At 47.0% G+C, this 24,553-nt stretch overlaps 1 protein-coding gene across 1 annotated transcript in view; it reads right to left on the reverse strand.

Moving 5' to 3' along the window:
• The window catches only part of ryk (receptor like tyrosine kinase), a 319,820-nt gene that overhangs the window by 150,474 nt on the left and 144,793 nt on the right, over window positions 1-24,553 (reverse strand). The window contains exons 8-9 of the mRNA XM_038815667.1: window positions 12,153-12,233; window positions 642-767 (exon numbers count right to left, since the gene is read on the reverse strand). Of these exons, the coding sequence (XP_038671595.1) occupies window positions 642-767; window positions 12,153-12,233 (207 nt within the window). The remainder of the gene's footprint in view (window positions 1-641; window positions 768-12,152; window positions 12,234-24,553) is intronic.

The following is a 24,553-nucleotide window of genomic DNA, read 5'->3' on the forward strand; positions in this document are numbered from 1 at the left end:
AGCGAGAGTACCTTTAAGAAATGAGTGTTTATTACTGCAGTGATGTCAGAGAGTGGGTGGATTTTCCCATGCACTTTAAACCTATGTCCCCTAGTACTTGACTCTCCAAACCCTAGGAAAGAGCATCTTACTATACACTCTATCCATGACACTCATAATCTTGTAGACCTCCATCAGGTTGCCTCTCAACCTCTGTTGTTCCAGTGAGAACAGACCGAGTTTATCTAACCTCTCCTCACAGCTAATACCCTCCAGACCAGGCAACATCCTAGTAAACCTCCTCTGCACCCTCTCCAAAGCATCCACATCCTTCTGGTAGAGTGGCGACCACAATTGTACACAATATTCCAAATGAGGCCTAATTAAAGTAGGCAGGCTGAGAAATTCAGACAGCCACAGTTCCTGCACACTAATACAAAAATAAAATCCTGCAAATTCTGCAAACCTCCAAAAATAATAGAAAATGCTGGAAATACTCAGCAGTTGAGCAGCATCAGATGAGAGAAACTGAGTTAATGATTCGGGTTAATTATCCTATCATCTGACAGGATAGGAAAGGTACATGACAATCAAAGAAGGGGAGGGGGAAGGAGGAATACATTTTTTTGCTGTAAACCTCAACTGTAGTCAAAGCTTTTTACCTTCCTGAAGAACATCTTTGAAAGTGATCCTCTCCCTGGAGATTGCAATGTCCTTTACCCTGGCCTTTGCCTCTGCTAGTGTAACACTTTTGAGGTCATTTTTTTCTATCCGTAGTGTTGGGTAACCTGCAGAGAAACAAAGAGTAAAGCATCTTACCAACATCCTATATCAACTTCAGTGTTGCATTCAAAAATCACAGTGTTAAACCATAGGATTAATGAAACAGGAAGTTATAGCAAGAGAGATAAATGAGAGAAGTGCGAGAGCGCCAAGAGAAATAAGAAATGGGAGTACGTTAAAAAAGGAATGGAACTGGTCTCGTCTCATCAGGTAAAATTCACATTATCAGAGTAATAGTGGAAGGCAACTTAAACAATAAAATTATTAGTGTTCAGTTAATTGTGAAAGATTAAGATTGAGTTGGTTAGGAGTGTATTTGCTGGAGCTCAGAAGAATGATTCCTTATTCTATTTTAACAGGACTAGAAAGGGTTCATGCAGGAAGGATGTTCCTGTTAGAGGTCACGAGAGGGGGGATCACGCGTGATGGGGGAGCCAGCGAGCGTGGTGAGGGAGTCAGCGAGCAGGGCGGGCGCGAGCGGGATGGGGTGGGGCGGGCGCAAGCGGGGTGGGGCGGGCGTGAGCGGAACCGGGGGGGGGGGGGGGGGAAGAGAGGCGGATGGGGGAAGAGAGGCGGATGGGGGAAGAGAGGCGGGCGCAAGCGCCACGAGGGGGGGGGGGGGGGGAAGAGAGGAGGGGAGACGGGGGAAGAGAGGCGGACGCGTGGGGGGGGGGACGCGTGGGAGGGGGGGGACGCGTGGGAGGGGGGGGGACGCGTGGGAGGGGGGGGACGCGTGGGAGGGGGGGGACGCATGGGACTGGGACGCGCGGGAGGGGGGGATCCGCGGGAGGGGACGCGCGGGAGGGGGGGATCCGCGGGAGGGGACGCGCGGGAGGGGGGGATCCGCGGGAGGGGGGGATCCGCGGGAGGGGGGGATTCGCGGGAGGGGACCCGCGGGGGGGGGGGGATGTGTGGGAGGGGGGACGCGCGGGAGGGGGGGATCCGCGGGAGGGGACGCGCGAGGGGGGACGGACGCGTGGGAGGGGGGACGGACGCGTGGGAGGGGGGGGGGAACGCGTGGGGGGGGGGAACGCGTGGGGGGGGGAACGCGTGGGGGGGGGGACGCGTGGGGGGGGGGGACGCGTGGGAGGGGGGAACGCGTGGGAGGGGGGGAGACGCGTGGGAGGGGGGGGACGCGTGGGAGGGGGGGACGCGTGGGAGGGGGGGACGCCTGGGAGGGGGGGACGCCTGGGAGGGGGGGACGCCTGGGAGGGGGGGACGCCTGAGAGGGGGGGACGCCTGAGAGGGGGGGACGCCTGGGAGGGGGGGACGCCTGGGAGGGGGGGACGCCTGGGAGGGGGGACGCCTGGGAGGGGGGACGCGTGGGAGGGGGCTCGCGTGGGAGGGGGCTCGCGTGGGAGGGGGCTCGCGTGGGAGGGGGCTCGCGTGGGAGGGGGCTCGCGTGGGAGGGGGCTCGCGTGGGAGGGGGCTCGCGTGGGAGGGGGCTCGCGTGGGAGGGGGCTCGCGTGGGAGGGGGCTCGCGTGGGAGGGGGCTCGCGTGGGAGGGGGCTCGCGTGGGAGGGGGCTCGCGTGGGAGGGGGCTCGCGTGGGAGGGGGCTCGCGTGGGAGGGGGCTCGCGTGGGAGGGGGCTCGCGTGGGAGGGGGCTCGCGTGGGAGGGGGCTCGCGTGGGAGGGGGCTCGCGTGGGAGGGGGCTCGCGTGGGAGGGGGCTCGCGTGGGAGGGGGCTCGCGTGGGAGGGGGCTCGCGTGGGAGGGGGCTCGCGTGGGAGGGGGGACGCGTGGGAGGGGGGACGCGTGGGAGGGGGGACGCGTGGGAGGGGGGACGCGTGGGAGGGGGGACGCGTGGGAGGGGGGACGCGTGGGAGGGGGGACGCGTGGGAGGGGGGACGCGTGGGAGGGGGGACGCGTGGGAGGGGGGACGCGTGGGAGGGGGGACGCGTGGGAGGGGGGACGCGTGGGAGGGGGGACGCGTGGGAGGGGGGACGCGTGGGAGGGGGGACGCGTGGGAGGGGGACGCGTGGGAGGGGGGACGCGTGGGAGGGGGGACGCGTGGGAGGGGGACGCGTGGGAGGGGGGATGCGTGGGAGGGGGGACGCGTGGGAGGGGGGACGCGTGGGAGGGGGGAGAAACACGGGCGGGGAGAAAGAGAGAGACGGGACGCGCGCAGGGAGGAGCGGGGGAGAGACAGACGGACGACGACACACGCGCGCGCGAGACGGGGCTGGGGGGGGGGGGGGAAGAGATATTATCCCCCCCCTGCGCGCGCACATCTCCCCCCCTCGTGCGCGCGTCTCGCCCCCGCTCACGACCCCCCCGTCTCGCGCGCTTCTCGTGTCGTCATGTTCCCCCCCCCCCCCCCCCCACTCTGTCCCGCTCGCGTCTCCTCCCCCTCTCCCCATCCCACACGACTCCTTCTCTCTCTTCTCCCCCCCCCGCAACCGCTGGTAACTGGGCTACACCGCTAATGACTGGGCTCCAGGATGAAAATTTACCATCCACCACCACCCTCTGTATGTGATAGCCAGTCACTGATCCAATCGACCAAGTTTCCCATCATGCCATGCCTCCTTACTTTCTGCATGAGCCGACCATGGGGCACCTTATCAAACGCCTTACTAAAATCCACGTATACGACATCAACTGCTCTACCTTCACCTATGTACTTAGTTACCTCTTCAAAGAATACAATCAAACTTGTGAGGCAAGACTTACCCCTCACAACTCCATGCTGACTATGCTGGATTAAGTTGTATCTTTCCAAATGATCATAAATCCTATCCATCAGGACCCTTTCCAATAATTACCGATGACCCAACTGGTCATCCAACCGACCTATAATTCCCAGGGTTATACCTATTCCCTTTCTTGAACAAGGGGACAACATTCGCCTCTCTCCAATCTTCTGGCAGTATTCCTGTAGCCAGTGAGGACATAAAGATCAAAGCCAAAGACTGCAATTTCACCCCTCGCCTCCCAAAGAATCCTAGGATATATCCCATCAAGCCCAGGGGACTTATCTATCCTCAGACTTCTCAAAATTTCTAACACATCTTTCTTCTGAATATCTACCTCCTCCAGCCTACCAGCCTGTGTCACACTATCCTCCTCAACAACATGGCCCCTCTCCTTTGTGAACACTGAAGAAAAGTGTTCATTTAGGGCCTCTCCTATTTCTTCTGACTCCATGCACACGTTCCCACTACTGTCCTTGGCGTGCCCTAACTTCACCTTGATCATTCTTTTGTTCCTCACATAAGTGGAAAAAGCCTTGGGGTTTTCCTTGATACTACCCACCAAGGACTTCTCATGCCCCTCCTACCTCTCCTAAGCCCTTTCTTGAGCTCCTTCCTCGCTATCTTGTATCCCACAAGTGCCCTAACTGAACCTTGTTTTCTCATCCTGACATAAGCCCCCTTCTTCCTCTTGACAAAACAGTCAACATCTTTTGTAAACCATGGTTCCCTCACTCGACCATTTCCTCCCTGCCAGAGAGGGACGGCTACCCAGTATTTGCTCCTTGAACAAGCTGCACATCTCAATTGTGCATATCCCTGACAGTTCCTGTTTCCATCTGATGCTCCCCAATCTAATCGCATCGTAATTACCCTTCCCCCAGTTATAAACCTTGCCCTGCCGGATGTTCCTATCCCTATCCATTGCTCTAGTGAAAGTCACCGAATTGTGGTCACTATCTCCAAAGTGCTCTCCGACAACCAAATCGAACACTTGGCCCAGTTCATTACCCAGTACCAAATCCAATGTGGCCCCGCCTCTTGTCGGTCTATCCACATATTGTGTGAGTAAACCCTTCTGCACACACTGGATAAAGACAGCCCCATTCAAACTATTCGAATTATAGTGATTCCAATCAATATGGGCAATACCGTGGGCAGCACGGTAGCATGGTGGTTAGCATAAATGCTTCACAGCTCCAGGGTCCCAGGTTCGGTTCCCGGCTGGGTCACTGTCTGTGCGGAGTCTGCACGTCCTCCCCGTGTGTGCGTGGGTTTCCTCCGGGTGCTCCGGTTTCCTCCCACAGTCCAAAGATGTGCGGGTTAGGTGGATTGGCCATGCTAAATTGCCCGTAGTGTCCTAAAAAGTAAGGGGGGGGGGGGTTTTGGGTTACGGGTATAGGGCAGATATGTGGGTTTGAGTAGGGTGATCATTGCTCGGCACAACATCGAGGGCCGAAGGGCCTGTTCTGTGCTGTACTGTTCTATGTTCTAATATTTGGAAAGTTAAAGTCACCCATGACAACTACCGTGTGACTACCACACCTATCCAAAATCTGCATTGCAATCTTTTCCTCCACATCTCTGTTACTGTTTGTTTGGGGGCCTATAGAAAACTCCTAACAACGTGACCGCTCCTTTCCTATTTCTAACTTCAGCCCACACTACCTCAGTAGACAGATCCTCCTCAAACTGCCTTTCTGCAGCCATTATACTATCCTTGAATAACAATGCTACTCCTCCACCTTTTTTACCACCTTCCCTCATCTTACTGAAACATCTAAACCCAGGAACCTCCAACAACCATTCCTGCCCCTGTTCTATCCACGTCTCTGTAATGGCCACAACATCGTAGTCCCAGGTTCCAATCTATGCTTCAAGCTCACCAACCTTATTCCTGATGCTCCTCGCATTGAAGTAGACACACTTCAAACCACCTTCATGCCTGCAGCTCCACTCTTGTGACCTTGGTACCTTCCTGAGTACTGCACTACCCTCTACTTCCTGAACTCCAGAAACGCTATCTCCTGGAGTACAAATCAGTTTCCCATCTTCTGCCAAATTTTGGGAGTAGTGACCACAATTCCTTATATTTTAGGCTACTTTAGGATAGGGATGATGGGAGTTGCTAAACTGGGGAAAGGCAAATTACGATAACATTAGAGAGGAATTGAAAAATTTGGATTCGGTGCGGCTGTTGGAGGGTAAACCAACATCGGTCATGTGGGAGTCTTTCAAGTGATAGTTGATTAGGATTCAGGAAAGTCACGTTCCTGAGAGAATGAAGGATAAGTATGGGAAATGTAAGGAGCCTTGGATAGTGAGGGATATTGTGAATAACAAAAGGGGGCTTCTATGCAGTCTCGAAGAGCGTGGACAGTCAAAACCCTCGAGTACTTAGTACTTAAACGGGAAATTAGGGGGCGAGGAGGAGGTCATGAAAAGTCCTTGGCAAGTGGGATTAAGGCGAACCCCAAACCTTTTTATTCATATGTAAAAATCAACAAGATTATGAGAGGCAGGGAAAGTATTGGACCACTTAAGGACAGTGGGGGGGAATCTATGTGTTGAGCCAGAGGAAATGACTGATGTTCACCAAAGAAAAGGACTTTGTGGAAGATGATTCTTGGGTAGGGTCTGTGGATAGTCTGGGTCATGTCGACATCAAAGAGGAGGAAGTATTGAGTGTTTTTGAAGACATTAAGGTAGACAAGTCTCCTGGGCCGGAGGATTTACCCCAGAATACTGAGGGGAGCAAGGGAGGAAATTTCAAGGGCCTTGACTGACATCTTTGTATCCTCATTGGCTACAGGAGAGGTCCCGGAGCAATGGAGAATAGCTAATGTGGTACCACTGCTTAAGAAGGGTAGCAGGGATAATCCTGAAAACTATAGGCCGGTGAGCCTCATATCGGTAGTGGGCAAATTATTGGAGAGAATTCGCAGGGACAGGATTTATATTTGGAAACTAATCGCCTCATTAGTGATAGACAGCATGGATTTGTGAAGAGGAGGTCCTGCCTCACAAACTTGCTCGAGCTTTTTGAGGCGGCGACAGAAGATGATTGATGGGGGGGGGGGGGGTGAGGGGCGGTGGATGTTTTTTACCTGTTGTTTACAAGGTGCCTCATGGCAGACTGGTACAAAAGGTAAAGTCACATGGGATCAGAGATGAGGTGGCAAGATGAATACAGAACTGGCTCAGTCACAGCAGCAGCACAGCAACAGCAGCCGTCCAAGGGTGTTTTTCTGAATTGAAAGTTGTGACTAGCGGTGTTCCACAGGGATCAGTGCTGGGGCCTCTGTAGTGTACATAAACGATTTAGAGGAAAATGTAGCTGATCTGATTAGTAAGTTCATAAATGGCAATATAGGAGTATAGAAAGTCAGAGATCTGGATATGCAGGTCCTCAGATCTTTGAAAGTGGCAACACAAGTGGACAAGATAGTCAAGAAAGCTTACGGAATGCTTGCCTTCATTGGGTGGGGTATAGAATATAAAAATTGGCAATCTTGCTACAGTTGTGTAGAACCTTGGTAATGCCACACTTGGAACAGTATTCAATTCTAGTCACCACACTACCAAAAGGATGTGGAGGCTTTGGAGAGGGGGCAGAAGTTTACCAGGGTATTTACTGGTCTGGAGGGTGTTAGCTATATGGAGAGGCCAAATAGACTCGGAATGTTTTCATTAGAAAGACAGATGTGACCTGATAGAGGTCTACAAGATTATGAGAGGCATGGATGGAGTGGATGGGCAGGCACTCTTTCCCAGAGTGGAGGGGTCAGTAACCGGGGGCCATAGGTTTAAGATCCATTGGGCAAAGTTTAGAGGAGCTGTGTGAGGCAGGTTTTTTTTTTTTTACAAAGAGGGTGGTGAGTATGTTGTTCCTTGTGTCTTAATTTGTTCGTTGAGTTTTTTTTCTGTTTTGTTGCTGACGTGGTGATATTGATATTGCAACTCCGTTGTGAATGTTGTCGGTGTTCTTGTTTTTTAAGTAACCAATAAGTCATCCCGAGGTGTTTGAATGGTCGAACCACTGATGTTGACTGACATGGACTTATTTCTGTGCTTGTGGTATCGATTTAGTGTGTCATCTGCCTTGAAAGCTGGTGTGCTTGCTTGTTCTGGAGCAGATGTGAATTTGAGAGATTCATCGTCATGCCATGGCATGTTTGTAGCCTCGTCATTGTTTTGCAGTGTGTTGTGGCATTGTCTTTCATGTGCAGAGTTGTATCATTTTGTACAGGTCGTTGTTTCATTGTTGTTGTTTCTGTCGTTTCTGTCTGTTGTTTTCGTTGTCGTTCTTGTTGCTGTTTTTGTCGTGTCTGTCTTTGTGTTCATTGTCGTTCTTGTTGTTTTTATCGTTTCTGTCTTTGTTGTTTTCATTGTCGCTCTTGTTGCTTCTGTTTTTGTTGTTTTCGTCATTGTTCTTGTCGTGCTTGTTGTCTTTGTTATGCTTCTTGTTGTTTTTGTTGTTCTTCTTGTAGTTTTTGTTGTTGCGCTTGTAGTTTTTGTTGTTGCTGTTGTTGTTCTGGTTTCTGCAGTGCTTCTTGTGATTTTTGTTGTTCACATTGCGCTTCATGTTGTTTTTGTTCTTGCTGTTGTTCTTGTTTCTGCTGTGCTTCTCGTGGTTTTTGTTTTTCTTGTTGCGCTCAATAAGTGTCCCGTGTGGATAATTTGAGTCATTGTCACAGTTATTGGTGCGAGTGACCTTTGTGGCATCTGTTACATTGAATGTTTTGTCCAGAGAATGGCGAGAATTATCTGATGTTGCATTGATGTTGGTGACATCAGTCATTTGTGGTGGATTTGTTTCCTTTTCTTTGCTTCTTTTGTACTCCTCTTCTGGAGTCATTTGTGGTGGATTTGATTCCTCTTCTTTGCTTTCTTGGTGCTCCTCTCTGGAGTCTAAATCTTCACAATTTCAATTGACGTGGTCTCTGTGGACTCATGAGTAGCCCTACTCTGTGCTTCTGTACAGACGAGCAGAGATGTCAGTCTCGCTGTGATCCTACACCTCCTGTATGTCGAGTGTGATCACATTGTCACTGTTTTCACATGCAGTGGGTAGATTTACATTGTCTTCTTCTTGATTATGTGAGCTTGGTAGACTTTCATAGTCTGCTTGTGGTTGCTCAGATACGGTGGGTTGACCTTCATGGTCTTGTTCATGCATGGTGTTCGCTATGGAGTGTTTGCTTGCTTCCATTTTGGAGTCTTTCAACGAGCTGTCTGTAGAGGCTTGCGTCACTCTCTTTGTGGATGCTTGCGTCGCTCTCTTTGTGGATGCTTGCGTCGCTCTCTTTGTGGATGCTTGCGTCGTTCTCTTTGTGGAATCTTTCATCGCTCGCTCTGTGGAGTTCTTCATCGCTCTCTCTGTGGAGTCTTTCTGTGTGGTGTCGTCTCCGTCTTGGGCATTGCTATCATCCAATGTATCGACGATCTGCCATGGCACCATGGTATTGGATTCATCTACCATGAGTAGAGTCGTGTTGAGCTTTGCGACCGTGTTGCTGACGGCTGTGATCAGCATATCCGAATAACTCAACCAACTCAGCCATGTCTGAGTAGTATTGTTCGAAAAACAAATATTCTTTTTTTGTTTCGGATTTGGTATTGTTTTCTTCATCTTTTTTTGTTTTGGAATTGTTATTGTTCTCTTCACTTTGGGTGGTGCAGACTGCTTGTTCCAGGGTGTTGTGAGTTATTTTCAACTGCTGGTGTAAGTCCAGGCATTGTTCTGTCTTTTGAGGTAAGAAAATTGGGTTTTACAGCTTTAAGTTTCTTGTCTTCAATTTTCAGGCATTTCCCTTTTAAGTGGGCTGATTTTAACTGCGCATGCACGGCTTCTGTTTCCTGCGCATGCACGGCTTCTGTTTCCTGCGCATGCGTAGATGCAGATTTTCGTCTTTTGTTCTCCGGAGACTGTAAAATGTGCTCAGACGCTATTTTCCAGTGGATTTCAGCGTTTTTTCTTTGTTAAAAAGTTCAAGTTACTTTTTCTTTTGATCTTGACTTTTCACATGCGATTTCTAGACTGAACCCTTTCTGTTCGGATAGTGATTCTTTGAGTTTTGCATCACTCAGTCCCTGTGTAGTTTGGTCTCTGAGCATACAGTACTGTTCAAGTTCCATACAGTGCTCTTCAAATTTATTTAGTATTACTTCTAATTTGGTGCTGTCTTCACCTTTCAAGTATTTAAAGCAATTATATATTTTTCTAGCTTCATGTCCTGCGATGAGCAGTGCTATTTTCATTTCTTCTGAGTCTGCTTTTAAATTATTAGCTATGATATATATATATATCGAACATTTGTTTAAATATTTTCCATTCGTTACTTAAATTACCGGTTGTGTTCAGCTGAGGTGGGGTTCCAATCAACATCATCGAATTAGCGAAGTCTTCCCACGTTGAATGTCCGGTAGTTTTCCTTGCCATTTTGGTCTTTCTGTGTCTGCAGCTTATGTAATCGTATAGTAAGTGTTCTGAAGCCAGACCTGGTACCATGTGTTGTTCCTTGTGTCTTAATAAAGTTTGTAGTCTTAAAGTTGAAGTAGATGCTTTATTGTGAGTTTGTTCTCTCTTCAGTGCTTAACTTAAAGTTATATCTGTGCTGCTAGTCTGTCTTGCTACCAGCTCCCGTGAAGTGTGTTTTGACTTCCTGTTCGTGTATATTTATATCTCTCCTGTGCTCCCTCTAGTGCTTGCACAGTTGTATTGCATCTACACAGATATATAATCACCACAGTGAGTGCCTGGAATGCCTTGCCGGGGAAGGTTGTGGAAGCAGATACATTAACGGCGTTCAAAAGGCATCACAACAAATACATGGATAGGATGAATATAGAGGGATATGGCACGGGGAAGTGCTGAGGATCTTGGCAAAGTAATGGTATCACAATTGGTACAGGCTTGGAGGGCCAAAGGGCCTCTTTCTGTGCTGTACTGTTCTTGTTCTTTGAAGAATACCGTGTGCAGTTCTGGTTGTCGCATTATAAAAAGGATATTATGACACTGGTGCGGGCAAAAAAGATTTCAAAGGATGGTGCCGGAACTGCAAGGTTCTATCAGGAAAAACGAATAGGTTATAAAAGAGAGGGCCGAGACCTAAAGGACGTCTTTAAAATCATGAAAGGTTTTGTTAAAATAGACACAGAGTGTGGAGATGAAAAAAATTGAGTTATCAAAATAAGATAATCAACAAGAAATCAAATCAAGAATTTAGAAACCAATTTTTTTATGCTGAGTGTGGTCAGAATGTGAAACTTACTGTCACCAAAACATGTATTAAATTACTGTCTTTCACATAAGGTGTTCCAAAGCACTTCAATCTAAATCAAATATGACACTGACTTGCAGATAACAAACATCTTGGTCAAAGGGATAGGTCTTAAAGAGTGTCTTTAAGGAGGAAATCAGATGTTTGCATGGAGCGGTTTAGGGAGGAAGTTCTGCAGATTAGGCCCTAGGCAACTAAGTGACAGCTACAAATGGTGGAATCGGGATACTCAAAAGGACAGAATTAGAGGACCGAATTAGAGAATATTTTGGAGTATATTAAAATCGAGACATTACTTAAGAGGAATTAGTGTACATCAATGAACACAGCGATTATGGGTTTTGTATGTTTAAGGACATGGACATAAGGGTTTTGAATGACCTCAAATTTACAGAGGACAGTAACAGTGTAGTCAGGACCGTGTTGGAATAATCAAGACCAGAGGTAACAGGCACAAGTGAGCTGAAGGAGGACAGGTGTGAGGCAAAATTACAGAGAAAGAAACAGTGATGACATAGTCAGAAGCTCATCCCAGAGTCAAAAACGACATCAAGGTTGTAAACAGTGTGGTTTAGTCTCAGACAATTACCAGGAAGAGGTATGGAATCGGTAGCTAGTGTGTGTCAGGGACCAAAAACAATGGCTTACCATCATTTAATTGGAGGGCATTTCTGCTCATTTAGTTCAAGATGTCAGTTAAGCAATCTAACAATTTAGAGACAGTGCAAGGGGCTAAAAAAGGTGGGGTTGAGGTACATCAGGTTCTGCAGCACAATGTGGAAATGGGCGTTGCGTTTTTGGATGATGTTGCCCAGTCAGAACATAGAGACCAAGGTCTGGTCCTGAGGGGCACCAGAGGAAGCTGTGCAGAAGTGGGACAAGAAGCCATTACAGGTGATTCTCTAGCTATAATTAAATAGATAAGAATGGAACCAAATAAATGGAAAATATGCATTTTGATGGGAAGCACTTGAGGGAGAAGGAAATAAAGAGCTATGGTGATGGAGTAATGCGAGGAAGAAAAGGAGTTGCCTGGATTAGAACATAAAAGTACCAACAAGTTCAGACCATGCTACATGATCGACCTAATTCTATATATGACCATGACATTGGAAATGTAATAGTCCAATAAACTGGTAAATACATTTTACCGAGTCAGACTTCTTATGCGATTATAAATCATTTATTTTATGGCCTTTTAGAAAATGTTTTTGGAAATTGGTCTGTAATCAGATGCTGTACATTTACTTATGTAATCTACTTAGCCTGAAACCATTTGACATGCACATATTGAATAATTTTCAATTCTCTTGATTATGAATTGAAGGCAAATGAATTTATTTTGCATTTTATTTTGTTATTTGATAGATCTTTCTCGGTAAAATTGCTGGTGTTGGCAATTCCATGAAGCTCACCTGAGTTTTTGGAAGCTTGGGTGACACTATTTTGCCTTTCTTCTTCAGGGTTGCACCCAGGAAGTTCCTTCAGATCACTTCCTGTGAGGACAGGAAGTTGTGTTACAGCCATATTTATTGCATTCACAATATTAATACAATAAAAAAATATTCTCAGCTGTTTTGGGGTCACCATTTCCCATACAGCAAGCAATGCAAAGGAATTTCCCTGGGCAAAGCTCAAAGAGAAAGGGCAGAATGATTTTACCTTGGTTTGCAAAACCCAAAGTTGTTAACTAACTACCATCTCTGCTACTATTGGACAAGTAAAGAAAATTTGTCCAAATAGATTTCTGCTTAAGTAATTTGTTAAATGAATAATTTGGATAATTACATTAGACATTAGATAATTACATAGTAATACTGCATAGAAATGGACTGAATCAATAAAACTGCTCAGGAGCACATGCTAGGTATTTCAGAGAGCGGATATACAGATTCAAACTGATATGAAAATTGTACATAATAATTTTTAAAAAGTTCTGTCCCCAACAGCAATATTGTTACATCAACAGCTCCCAGCCACCATTTGCAACCTTTCAACATCCCTGCTGCATTGATGCTGCTAAACAGTATGGAACACGCTGCGAGTCCAAAGTGCTCTTTTAAACTTTGTCAACACTTCTCATGGCTAGTGCCAAGTGGGCCAGGAATATTGCGTACCGACTTGGTGCAGGGAGAGACAAGCAAATGACTGGTCAATGTGTCCGGAGTGCAGGAAAAGCTGGGGGGGGGGGGGGGGGGGGGTCATACCACTAAATGGGGAAGATGAGTGGTGCCTTCAAAGTTTGTTGAGTTTCTGCTCCTGTCCATCCAGTGCACAGAGATTCTGCATTGTTCTGACAGGATTCTGGTCTATCTTTTCAGGCAGACTCAAATGCACCTCTCTACAGAAAGTATGCCCGAGTGTGAACTGCATTTAAAAGTGGATTGGGATCAGAGATAGTACTTTTGTTCGAGTGGAAATAAAGATAGCAGTTAAGAGCTATTAGAACATAGAACAGTACAGCACAGAACAGGCCCTTCGGCCCTCAATGTTGTGCCGAGCCATGATCTGTCACTACATTGGTTAGCATTTTTAAAAGGGTAATCATAAGCTATTTGCTTGTGTGATGTTAAAGATATTTTAATACTGTGTTAATAACAAAGTTTGTTTTAATATTCCACATCCCTATTTTGTGAGAAATCACTCCTGGAGCGAGGTATCCTTTCCTCACAGTCTTATAAAATTAAGATAAAATATTGGTGTTTCTCCCCCGTATCCCAGCCACTGTTGGGGTCTGTACTGGGATCGTAATAGCATGTTTGCGACAGCACCCTCTCCTCATATAATAGAATTTCATAGAACGTACAGTGCAGAAGGAGGCCATTCGGCCCATCGAGTCTCCACCAGCTCTTGAAAAGAGCCCCTACTTAACCCCACACCTCCACCCTATCTCTGTAACCCTGCAACCCCATCTAACCCAAGGGCAAGTTGGCATGGCCAATCCAGCTAACCTGCACACCTTCGGACTTTGGGAGGAAACCGGAGCACTTGGAGGAAACCCACGTACACACAGGTAGAACATGCAGACTCCACACAGACAGTGACCCAAGCCGGAATCGAGCCTGGGACCCTGGCGCTTTGAAGCTATAGTGCTAACCACTACGCTACCGTGCTGCCAATGCAGTATAAATTGTTGTTCCCTTTGAAACTGGACATTGTTGTCTGTCCTGCTGAGTTCAAGATTAAAAACTTTGAAAGCATGTTTCTTTTTTCAGCAATACTCAATTCTCTATGACCAAATAGCTATTTTTAAATGAGTGTATTGCTTAACTGATGCATGACGAGTCCATATTTTCAAATGAACAGATTTGAAAACGTGTCTTAAAACTAGATTTGGCATATTTTATGTTTCGGGCACATATTCACATGTGGTTCTATTCTAGCCATTCTAACATTCTATTATCCAAAAAATACCTTGGTCCCAAGCATTCTGGGCTGGAAAGCTTACACTGTATCCACATTGAAGCTATGCAATTTGTGAAGCTGTAATTCCATCATTTCTTATTGGGAGCCCGAAACTACCTCAATTTGACACCTTATATTGCATTGAACTGCTTTATTATAACCCTGGTCCAAATATCCCAACCCTCTTTATCTACAAGCCGCAATACATTAACTAGTGTCATTACATTAAAAGTTCCGAAGAAAGAATTATACCGGCAAGCATTTGCAAAGCATTGTTTTTCAGAAAGTACATTATGTCCAGCTTTGAAAGCCAATGCAAACAGCCACTGTCGGCAGTGCCCGCGCCCGTTTCATGCCATCGTAAAACGCGACGGCATTCGCGACGTCATGAACACTCTGCCTCCATTTCGGAGAATCCTGCCCAAGGTGTTCAGAAAACAAGTGTGGCGATATTGATTAGAGAGAGCACTCCAGTGCTGGAGAAAAGAGGGATCAAGGACAAAATCTAATTGGCTAGAATTAAGACACATAAAAATGTGCAATTACATTTCTCGCTGTAGTCTATGGGCCACCAACTACAATAATTATTACAATAATCTGTATTGTCAGAAGTAGGCTTACATTAACACTGCAATTAAATTACTGTGAAAAGCCCCGAGTCGCCACATTCCAGAGCCTGTTCGGATACACAGAGGGAGAATTCAGAATGTCAAAAATCCCTAACAGCACGTCTTTCGGGACTTGTGGCAGGAAACCAGAGCACCAAGAGGAAACCCATGCAGACACGGGGAGAACTTGCAGTCTCCAAACAGACAGTGACCCAAGCCGGGAATCGAACCTGGGACCCTGGCGTACCAACCAAGTACAAACTACTGTGCTACCATGGGAAGATGCAGAGGAATTTGCAGGAAACTAGACAGGAATGCAAAAATTACAGAGTAACAGAGACGCTAAGTCCCCAAGTCTAGACTGGAGCAGTATGAAGGACAGAGAGAGTAAGAGTTCCCAGAATCTGTACAGGAGAATTTTCTATAGCAGCATATTTCCAGTCCAGAATACAGAACAAAGAATACAGCACAAGAACAGGCGCTTGGACCCTCCAAGCCTGTCCCGGCAATGATACCAACCTTTGCCAAAACCCTGAGCAATTCCTTGTGCAGTATCCCTCTATATCCATCCTATTCATGTGTTTGTCAACATGCGTTTTGAACACCGTTAATGTATCTGCTTCCACAACCTCGCCTGGCAACACAGTCCGAGCACTCACCACCCTCTGCGTAAAAAATCTGCCTTGCACATCTCCTCTAAAACTTTGCCCCATGGACCTTAAATCTAGGACCCCTAGTGACTGACCCCTCCACCCTGGGAAAGAGTGCCTCTCCAACGGTAGAGGAGGCACTGCAGGACCTGGTACTCGTGAATGTGGTAGCCCAAATGGATCAAGTGGGGCTTTAAAGTTATTGGGGTTCAGTTGTCGGGGAGGGTTCAGTTGTAGGGAGATTAGAAAGCCCAAATGAAAAGATCCTTTAAGAGTGCAGGTTAACAATGTGGCAGATGGTTACCAGAAAATAAAGGTGAGGGACAGAACGGGTGAATGTCTTTATGCACCAAGGAATTACAGAAGAGGAGAGAAATTTAACAATGAACAAATTTTAAAACTTTGTATCGGACTGCACAAAGCATTCGGTACAAACCTAATGAGTCAGCACCGCAAATAGAAACAAAGCAGTATGATTTGTGGCGATTACTGAAACATGGTTACAGGGAGACCAGGTCTGGGAGTTGAATATCCATAGATATGCAGTACAAAGAACAAAGAACAATACAGCACAGGAACAGGACCTTTGGCCCATCAAGTCTGTGCCAATCACGTATCCTATCTGAGCCATCTCCATAGAACATAGAAAATACAGCACAGAACAGGCCCTTCGGCCCACGATGTTGTGCCGAACTTTTGTCCCAGAGTAAGAACAAATTAATCTACACCTCATCATTCTACCGTAATCCATGTACCTATCCAATAGCCGCTTGAAGGTCCCTAATGTTTTCGACTCAACTACTTCCACAGGCAGTGCATTCCATGCCCCCACTACTCTCTGGGTAAAGAACCGACCTCTGACATCCCCCCTATATCTTCCACCATTCACCTTTATGTCCCCTTGTAATGGTTTGTTCTAGCCGGTGAAAAAGTCTCTGACTGCCTACTCTATCTATGCCTCTGATCATCTTATAAACCTCCATCAAGTCTCCCCTCACCCTTCTCCGTTCTAATGAGAAAAGGCCAGTACCCTCAACCTTCCCTCGAAGACCCACTCTCCATTCCAGGCAACATCCTGGTAAATCTCCTTTGCACCTTTTCCAAAGCTTCCACATCCTTCCGAAAATGAGGTGACCAGAACTGCACACAGTACTCCAAATGTGGCCTTACCAAGGTTTTGTACAGCTGCATCATCACCTCACGGCTCTTAAATTGAATCCCTCTGCCAGCACACCATAGGCCTTCTTCACAGCTCTATCCACTTCGAGTGGCAACTTTCAAAGATCTATGAACATAGACCCCAAGATCTCTCTGCTCCTCCACATTGCCAAGAACCCTACCGTTAACCCTGTATTCCGCATTCATATTTGTCCTTCAAAAATGGACCTCACACTTTTCAGGGTTAAACTCCATCTGCCACTTCTCAGCCCAGCTCTGCATCCTATCTATGTCTCTTTGCAGCCGACAGCAGCCCTCCTCACAATCCACAACTCCACAAATCTTCGTATCGTCTGCAAATTTACTGACCCACCCTTCAACTCCCTCATCCAAGTCATTAATGAAAATCACAAACAGCAGAGGACCCAGAACTGATCCCTGTGGTACACCACTGGTAACTGGACACGAGGCTGAATATTTGCCATCCACCACCACTCTCTGACTTCTATCGGTTAGCCAGTTTGTTATCCAACTGGCCAAATTTCCCACTATCCCATGCCTCCTTATTTTCTGCATAAGCCTACCATTGGAATTTTATCAAATGCCTTACTAAAATCCATGTACACTACATCCACTGCTTTTCCTTCATCCATGTGCTTGGTCACCTCCTCAAAGAATTCAATAAGACCTGTGATGCAAGACCTACCCCTCACAAATTCGTGCTGACTATCCCTAATCAAGCAGTGTCTTTCCAGATGTTCCGAAATCCTATCCCTCAGTACCCTTTCCATTATTTTGCCTACCACCGAAGTAAGACTAACTGGCCTGTAATTCCCAGGGTTATCCCTATTCCCTCTTTTGAACAGAGGCACGACATTCGCCACTCTCCAATCCCGTGGTACTGCCCCTGTTGACAGTAGGAACGAAAAGATCATTGTCAACGGCTCTGCAATTTCATCTCTTACTTCCCATGGAATCCTTGGATATATCCCGTCAGGCCCGGGGGACTTGTCTATCCTCAAGTTTTTCAAAATGCCCAACACATCTTCCTTTCTAACAAGTATCTCCTCGAGCTTACCAGTCTGATTCACACTGTCCTCTCCAATAATATGGCCCCTCTCATTCGTAAATACTGAAGAAAAGTACTCCAAGACCTCTCCTATCTCTTCAGACTCAATACACAATCTCCCGCTACTATCCTTGATCGGACCTACCCTTGGGGTTTTCTTTGATCCTACCCGCCAAAGATGTTCCATGCCCTGTCTATACCCCGTCTGTTCATGTGTCTATCCAAATAAGCCTTAAAGGTCGCTAACGTATCTGCCTCAACCACTTCACTTGGCAGTGCATTCCACGTCATCACCTTCCTCTGTGTAAAAACCTTATCCTGCACGTCTCCATTGAATCTTTCCCCCCTCACCTTGAACTTGTGCCCCCTTGTAATTGTCATTTCTGCCCTGGGAAAAAGCCTTCAACTGTTCACCCTATCTATAACCCCTTAAATTTTATAAACTTCTATCAGGTCGCCCCCTTGACCTCCTTCTTAAATCCCAGTTTATTCAATCTCTTCTCATAGCAGTATTTCGGAAAGATAAACTGAAAAGAAAGGGAGAAGATGGCCCAGCCCTGGTGATGAGGAAATGGATCAGTGCTCTAATGAGAAACTATGTGGAGACGCTGGTGTTGGACAGGGTGGGCACAGTAAGAAGTCTTAAACACCAGGTTAAAGCCCAACAGGGTTGTTTCGAATCAATAGCTTTCAGAACGCAGCTCCTTTCTCAGGTGAATGAAACACATATATAGACAAAGTCAATGATACAAGACGATACTTTGAATGCGAATCTTTGCCAGTAATTAAGTCTTTAAAGGTCCAGATGGAGGGACTGGAGAGAGGGATAATCACAGGTTAAAGAGGTGTGAACTGTCTCAAGCCAGGACACTTGGTAGGATTTTGAAAGCCCAGGCCAGATGATGAGGGGTGAATGTAATGTGGCATGAATCTAAGATCCCGGTTGAGGCCGTACTGATGCGTGTGGAACTTGGTTAACTAGCAATTAGGCCATTTGATCCTTCTCATAATGTGGTGACCGGAACTGCACACAATACTTCAAATGCGGCCTAATTAAGGTTTTGTACTGCTGCAACATGATATCCAAACCTCCTGTGCTCAATGCCTGGCTGATGAAGGCAAGCATGTCATAAGCCTTCTTAATCACCTTGGCCACCTGTGTTGCCACTTTTAGGCAACTGTCGACCTGCACACCCAGATCCCTCTGTATGTTAATGTTCCTAAAGGTTCTGCCATTTACAGTATATTCATACCTAGAATTAATCCTCCAAAATGCATCACCTCGCATTTGTCCAGATTAAACTCCATCTGCCATTTCTGTGCCCAAGTCTCCAATCTATCGATATCCTATTGTAACCTCTGACAAGCACTATTCGCAACTCTGCCAATCTTCATGTCATCTGCAAACTTACGAATCAGATCACCCACATTTTCCTCCAGATCATATTACAAACAACAACGGTGCCAGCACTGATTCCTGCAGAACACCACTAGCTATAGATTCCATTCTGAAAAACACTGCTACTCTGTCTTCTATAACCAAGGCAATTCTGTATCCATCTAACCAGCCCACCCCGAATCCCGTGATTTTAATTTTTGTACCAGTCTGCCATGTGGGACCTTGTCAAATATAATTTTCTTTGTCACCTGTTCAAAAAACTCAATCAAGTTGGTGAGGCACCTTCCCCCTACAAAACCCTGCTGCCTGTCACTAACTAGTACATTTTCATCCAAATGATGTCAAGCTCCCCAGCCTATAATAGACTTGTCACTATTTCTTTCTTAAACAAGAGAATAGCATTAGCTATTCTCCAGTCCTCTGGAACATCATCTGCGATCAAAGAGGATGTGAATATATCTGTTAAGGCCCAAGCTATTTCTTCCCTTGCTTCGCGCAGTAACCTGGGATATAGCCCATCCCTGCCCCAGGGACTTGTCCACCTTAATTCAATTTAGGATACTCAACACTTTCTCCATTCATTTATTGACGTTCTCAAGAGAGTTCACACACCTATCCCTGACCTCAACATCTGTCATGTCCTTCTCCCTGGTGAATACCGATACAAAGTACTCATTAACGATTTCACCCACTTCCTGTGATTCCATGCATAACTTCCCTCCATTGTCCTTAAGAAGTCTTCTCTTTGTCTTACTACCCATTTGCTCCTAATATAAGCATAGAAAGCCTTGAGATAACCCTTAACCATGTTTGCTAAAGACATTGTATGGCCTCTTTTAGCCCTCCTAATTCCCTGTTTAAATTCCTTCCTACATTTACTGTACTCCTCAAGCGCTTCATCAGTTTTAAGATGTCTAGATCAATCATATGTTTCCTTTTTCCTTTTGACTAAGCTTACAATTTCCCTGGTCATCCATGGTTCCCAAATCCTGCCATTCCTATCCTTCATTTTTGCAGGGATATGCCTGTCCTGCATTTCAATCAACTGGCCTTTAAAAACTTCTACCATGTCAGATATTGATTTGCCCTCAAATAGCCGCTGTCAATCCACATTCCCAAGTTCATGTCTAATTTGGATATAATTGGCTCACACCCAATTGGACACGTGTCTTTATCCATCACAATTTGAAATCTTATGGAATTATGGTCACCAAGCATAAAATACCCCCACTGAAACAGCAATCACCTGGCCTGGCTCATTCCCCAATACCAAGTCTAGTACAGCCCTTCCCTGGAGGATTGTCAACATACTGCATCAAAAGTCCCTCCTGGACACATCTAACAAATTGCTCTCCATCTGAGCCTTGACTGTAAGGGATTCCCAATCAATGTGGGGGAAGTTATAATCGCCCATCACAACTACCCTGCTTTATTCACTTTTTCAGTACCTGATGACACAACTGCTCCTCTATATCCTGCGGGCTATTGGGAGGTCTATAGTACACTCCCAACATTGTGATCTCACCTTTCGTATTCCTGAGCTCCACCCATAATGTCTCACTAAAAAATCCCTCCAATTTGACCTCCCTCAACACAGCTGTGATCTGCTCCCTAATCAGCAATGCAACTCCCCATCTCTTTTTTTCCTCTTCTGTCCCGTCAAAAGCAAGGATAACCCAGAATGTTAAGCTGCTAGTCCTGTCCCTCCTTTAACCATGTTTCTGTAATTACAATTTCATCATAGTTCCCTGCTGTAATCCAGGCTCTCAGTTCATATATCTTAACTGTTAGACTTCTTGCATTGAAGCAAATGCACTCCACGCCGACAGTCCCACTGAGCCCTGCGGCCTCCCTCTGCTTGCTCTTATTCCATGCTGTGTTCATCTCAGTCTCACTTTTTTCCCCAGTCGCGATACATACTGGCTTGCTGGACCGGTTCCCATCCTCCCCCCCCCTTCCCTTCCTCCCCCCCCCCTTCCCTTCCTTCCCCCCCCCCCCCCTTCCCCCCCCCCTTCCTCCCCCCCCCCCTTCCCCCTTCCCCCCCCTTCCCCCTTCCCCCCCCCCCCCCCCCCCTTCCCCCTTCCCCCCCTTCCCCTCCCCCCCCCTCCCTCCCCCCCCCCTTCCCCTCCCCCTCCCCCCCCCCCCTTCCCCTCCCCCCCCCCCTTCCCCCCCCCCCCTTCTCCCCCCCCCCTTCCCCCCCCCCCTCCCCCCCGCCTATTAGTAGGAGAACATTTAGGAGACAGTAATCATTGCACCATAAGATTTAGAATGACTATGGAAAAGGACAAAGAACAATCCAGAGTAAGAATAATAAACTGGGAGAAATCCAACCTCAATGGGCTAAGAACAGATCTGGACCAAACAAACTGGAGTCAAACGTTGGCAATCAAAACAGTAGATGACCAACGGGCTACATTCAAAGAAGAGATGGTTGGGATACAGTCACGGTATGTTCCCTCAAAAAGGAAAGGTAAGACAAACAAATCCAGAGCTCCGTGGGTGATAAATAAGATAGAAATTATGATCAGGAAAAAAAAGTGCACTTATTACAGAGGATAGTTAGAATATACAATCAAGAACTAAGCTGAACATAGAAGCCATGATGTGCAGATGCCGGCGTTGGACTGGGATGGGCATAGTAAGAAGTCTTAGGTTAAAGTCCAACAGGTTTGTTTCAAATCACTAGTTTTCGGAGCACTGCTCCTCCCTCAGGTGAGTGAAGAGGTGGGTTCCACAAACATATATATATATATATATAGACAAAGTCAATGATGCAAGATGATCCTTTGAATGTGAGTCTTTGCAGGTAATTAAGTCTTTACAGGTCCAGGCGGTGCAACTGGACAGAAGGATAATCACGGGTTAAAGAGGTGTGAATTGTCGCAAGCCATTGTCTCATGAATCGTTTTTTTATAATAATCTTGATTCTCACAAGTAGGCTTACATTAACACTGTCATGAAGTTACTGTTCTGATATAGAGGAAGAATTCCCTCTTCGAGTATAGAGGAAGAATTCAGAATATTCAAATTACCTAACAGCACATCTTTCAGGACTTGTGGGAGGGAATTGGAGCACCATGAGAAAACCCACGCAGATACAGGGAGAACGTGCAGACTCCACACTGACCGTGACCCAAGCCAGGAATCAAACCTGGGACCTTAGAGCTGTGAAGTAACAGTGTACAATCCTGGTGCCACACTACTAGAAGGATTTGGATGCTTTGGAGAGAGTACAGCAATGGTTTACTAGGTTGTAGCCTGGTATGGAGGGCATTAGCTATGAAAAGAGGTTAGATAAACTCAGTCTGTTCTCACTGGAACAACGGAGGTTGAGAGGTGACCTGATACAGGTCTATAACATTATGAGTGGCATGGACAGAGTGGTTAGTCAGATGCTCTTTCCAAGGGTCAGAGAGTCAAGTACTAGGGGCGTAGGTTTAAAGTGTGTGGGGAAAAGTTTAGATCAGATGCTCGAGACAAGTTGTTTTTACACAAAGGGTGGTAAATATATGGAACGCGATGCCTGGGGAGGTGGTGGGAGCAGGTACGATACCGGTATTTAAGGGCCATCGAGCCAAATATATGAATAGGGTGGAAATGGAAGGATGCAGACTGCGTAAGTGCATACTGTTTTAGTTTAGGCAGGTACCATGTTCGGCACAGGCTTGGAGGGCCGAAGGGCCTGTTCCTGTGCTGTACTGATCTTTGTTTTGTTCGTACAGTTGGTAGGATTTCGCAAGCCCAGGCCAGATGGTGGAGGTGAATGTAATGAGACATGGGTCCACGATCCCGGTTGAATTCGTACTCATTGCGTGCTGAACTTGGCTGTCAGTTTATGCTCGTCGATTCTGCACTGTCGCGCGCCCTGAAGGCCGCCTTGGAGAGCATTTACTCAAAGATCAGAGGCTGAATGCCCTTGACTGCTGAAGTATTCACCGACTGGAAGGAAATATTCGTGCCTGGCGATTGTCGCGTGATGCCCGTTCATCCGTTGTCGCAGCGTCTGCATGGTCTCACCAATGTACAACGCCTCCGGACATCCTTTCCTATAGCATAGGAGATAGTCAATGTTGGCAGAGTTGCACGACTATGTACCACGTACCTGGTGGGTGGTATTCTCATGTGTAATGGTGATGATCCGGCACATCTTGCAAAAATTGCAATGGCAGGGTTGTGTGGTGTCGTAGTCGCTGTTCTCCTGAAGTCTGGGTAGTTTGCTGCAAACAATGGTTTGTTTGAGGTTGCGTGCTTGTTTGAAGGCAAGTAGTGGGGGTGTGGGGATGGCTTTGGCAAGATGTTTGTCTTCATCGATGAAACAAGCAAGGCTGTGAAGATGTTGTTGGAACTTCTCTGCTCCGGGAGGTACTGGACGATGACAGGAATGCTGTCGGTTGTGTCCCGTGTTTGTCTTGAGGTCAGCGCAGTTTTTTGCTGTGGCGCGTTGGAACTATCAATCGATGGATGAGTCAAGAGCCATATCCTGTTCTTACGAGGGCGTCTTTCAGCGTCTGTAGATGTATGTTACGTTCCTCCTCGTCAAGCCGATCCTGCGTGTACGGGGGGCTTCTTTAATATGTTTAGGGTGGAAAGCTGGAGAAGTGAAGCATCGTTAGGTTATCCGTGGGCTTGCGGTAAAGTGAAGTGTTGAGGTGACCATCCTTGATGGAGATGCTTATGTCCAAGAGTGCAAGCCATTCGGGAGAGTAGTCCATGGTGAGTCTGATGGTAGGATGATACTTTTTGAAGTCATTGTGTAATCACTTTAGTGATTCTTTGATGTGGGTCCTGGTTGTTGAGTTGGCAGTACACTACTTTGCAGTAGTCTGTTCTGTTCAGTGTGACAGTGGCCTCTCCATTGTCTGCTGATTTGATGACAATGTTGCAGTTAGTATCAAGAGCACGGATGTCATTGCGTTGTGCTTGGGTGACGTTCGGGGCTGATTTGTGAATGCAACTGATAAATCTGGCATTGACGTGACTCCTGACTGCTTGAGCATACATATCAAGTCTAGGGCAGCGGCTCTCCGGAGGGGTCCAATTCGACTCTTTACTCTTCGGCTGCCGCACCACAGATCTCTCGGTCTGCTGTTCCGGTTCATTGGTTGTCTCATTGGATTCGCCTTTGGGGGTCTGTGGAAGAGCCTCATTCGCCTGATGACTTCCTTTGTGTCTGCCGTGAGACTGATGGGGTCCATTTTGGTGGTGGTGCAGAAATTGAGCCCTCTGCTGAGGACTTCGGTTTCGCCTGCTTGAAGGGTGTAGTCTGGCAAGTTAATAATGGATATCCCTGGCAAATCCTACCAACTGTCCTGCCTTGAGACAATTCTTTAATCTGTGATTATCACTCTCTCCAGTCACACCGTCTGGACCTGCAAAGACTCGCATTCAAAGTATCGTCTTGCATCATTGACATTGTCTATATATGTGTTTGTGGGGGGCGTAGCACGGTGGCCTAGTGGTTAGCACAACCGCCTCACGGCGCTGAGGTCCCAGGTTCGATCCCGGCTCTGGGTCACTATCCATGTGG

This window comes from Scyliorhinus canicula, chromosome 13 (genome assembly GCF_902713615.1).
Source record: "Scyliorhinus canicula chromosome 13, sScyCan1.1, whole genome shotgun sequence".
In the NCBI taxonomy this organism is placed as follows: Eukaryota; Metazoa; Chordata; class Chondrichthyes; order Carcharhiniformes; family Scyliorhinidae; genus Scyliorhinus; species Scyliorhinus canicula.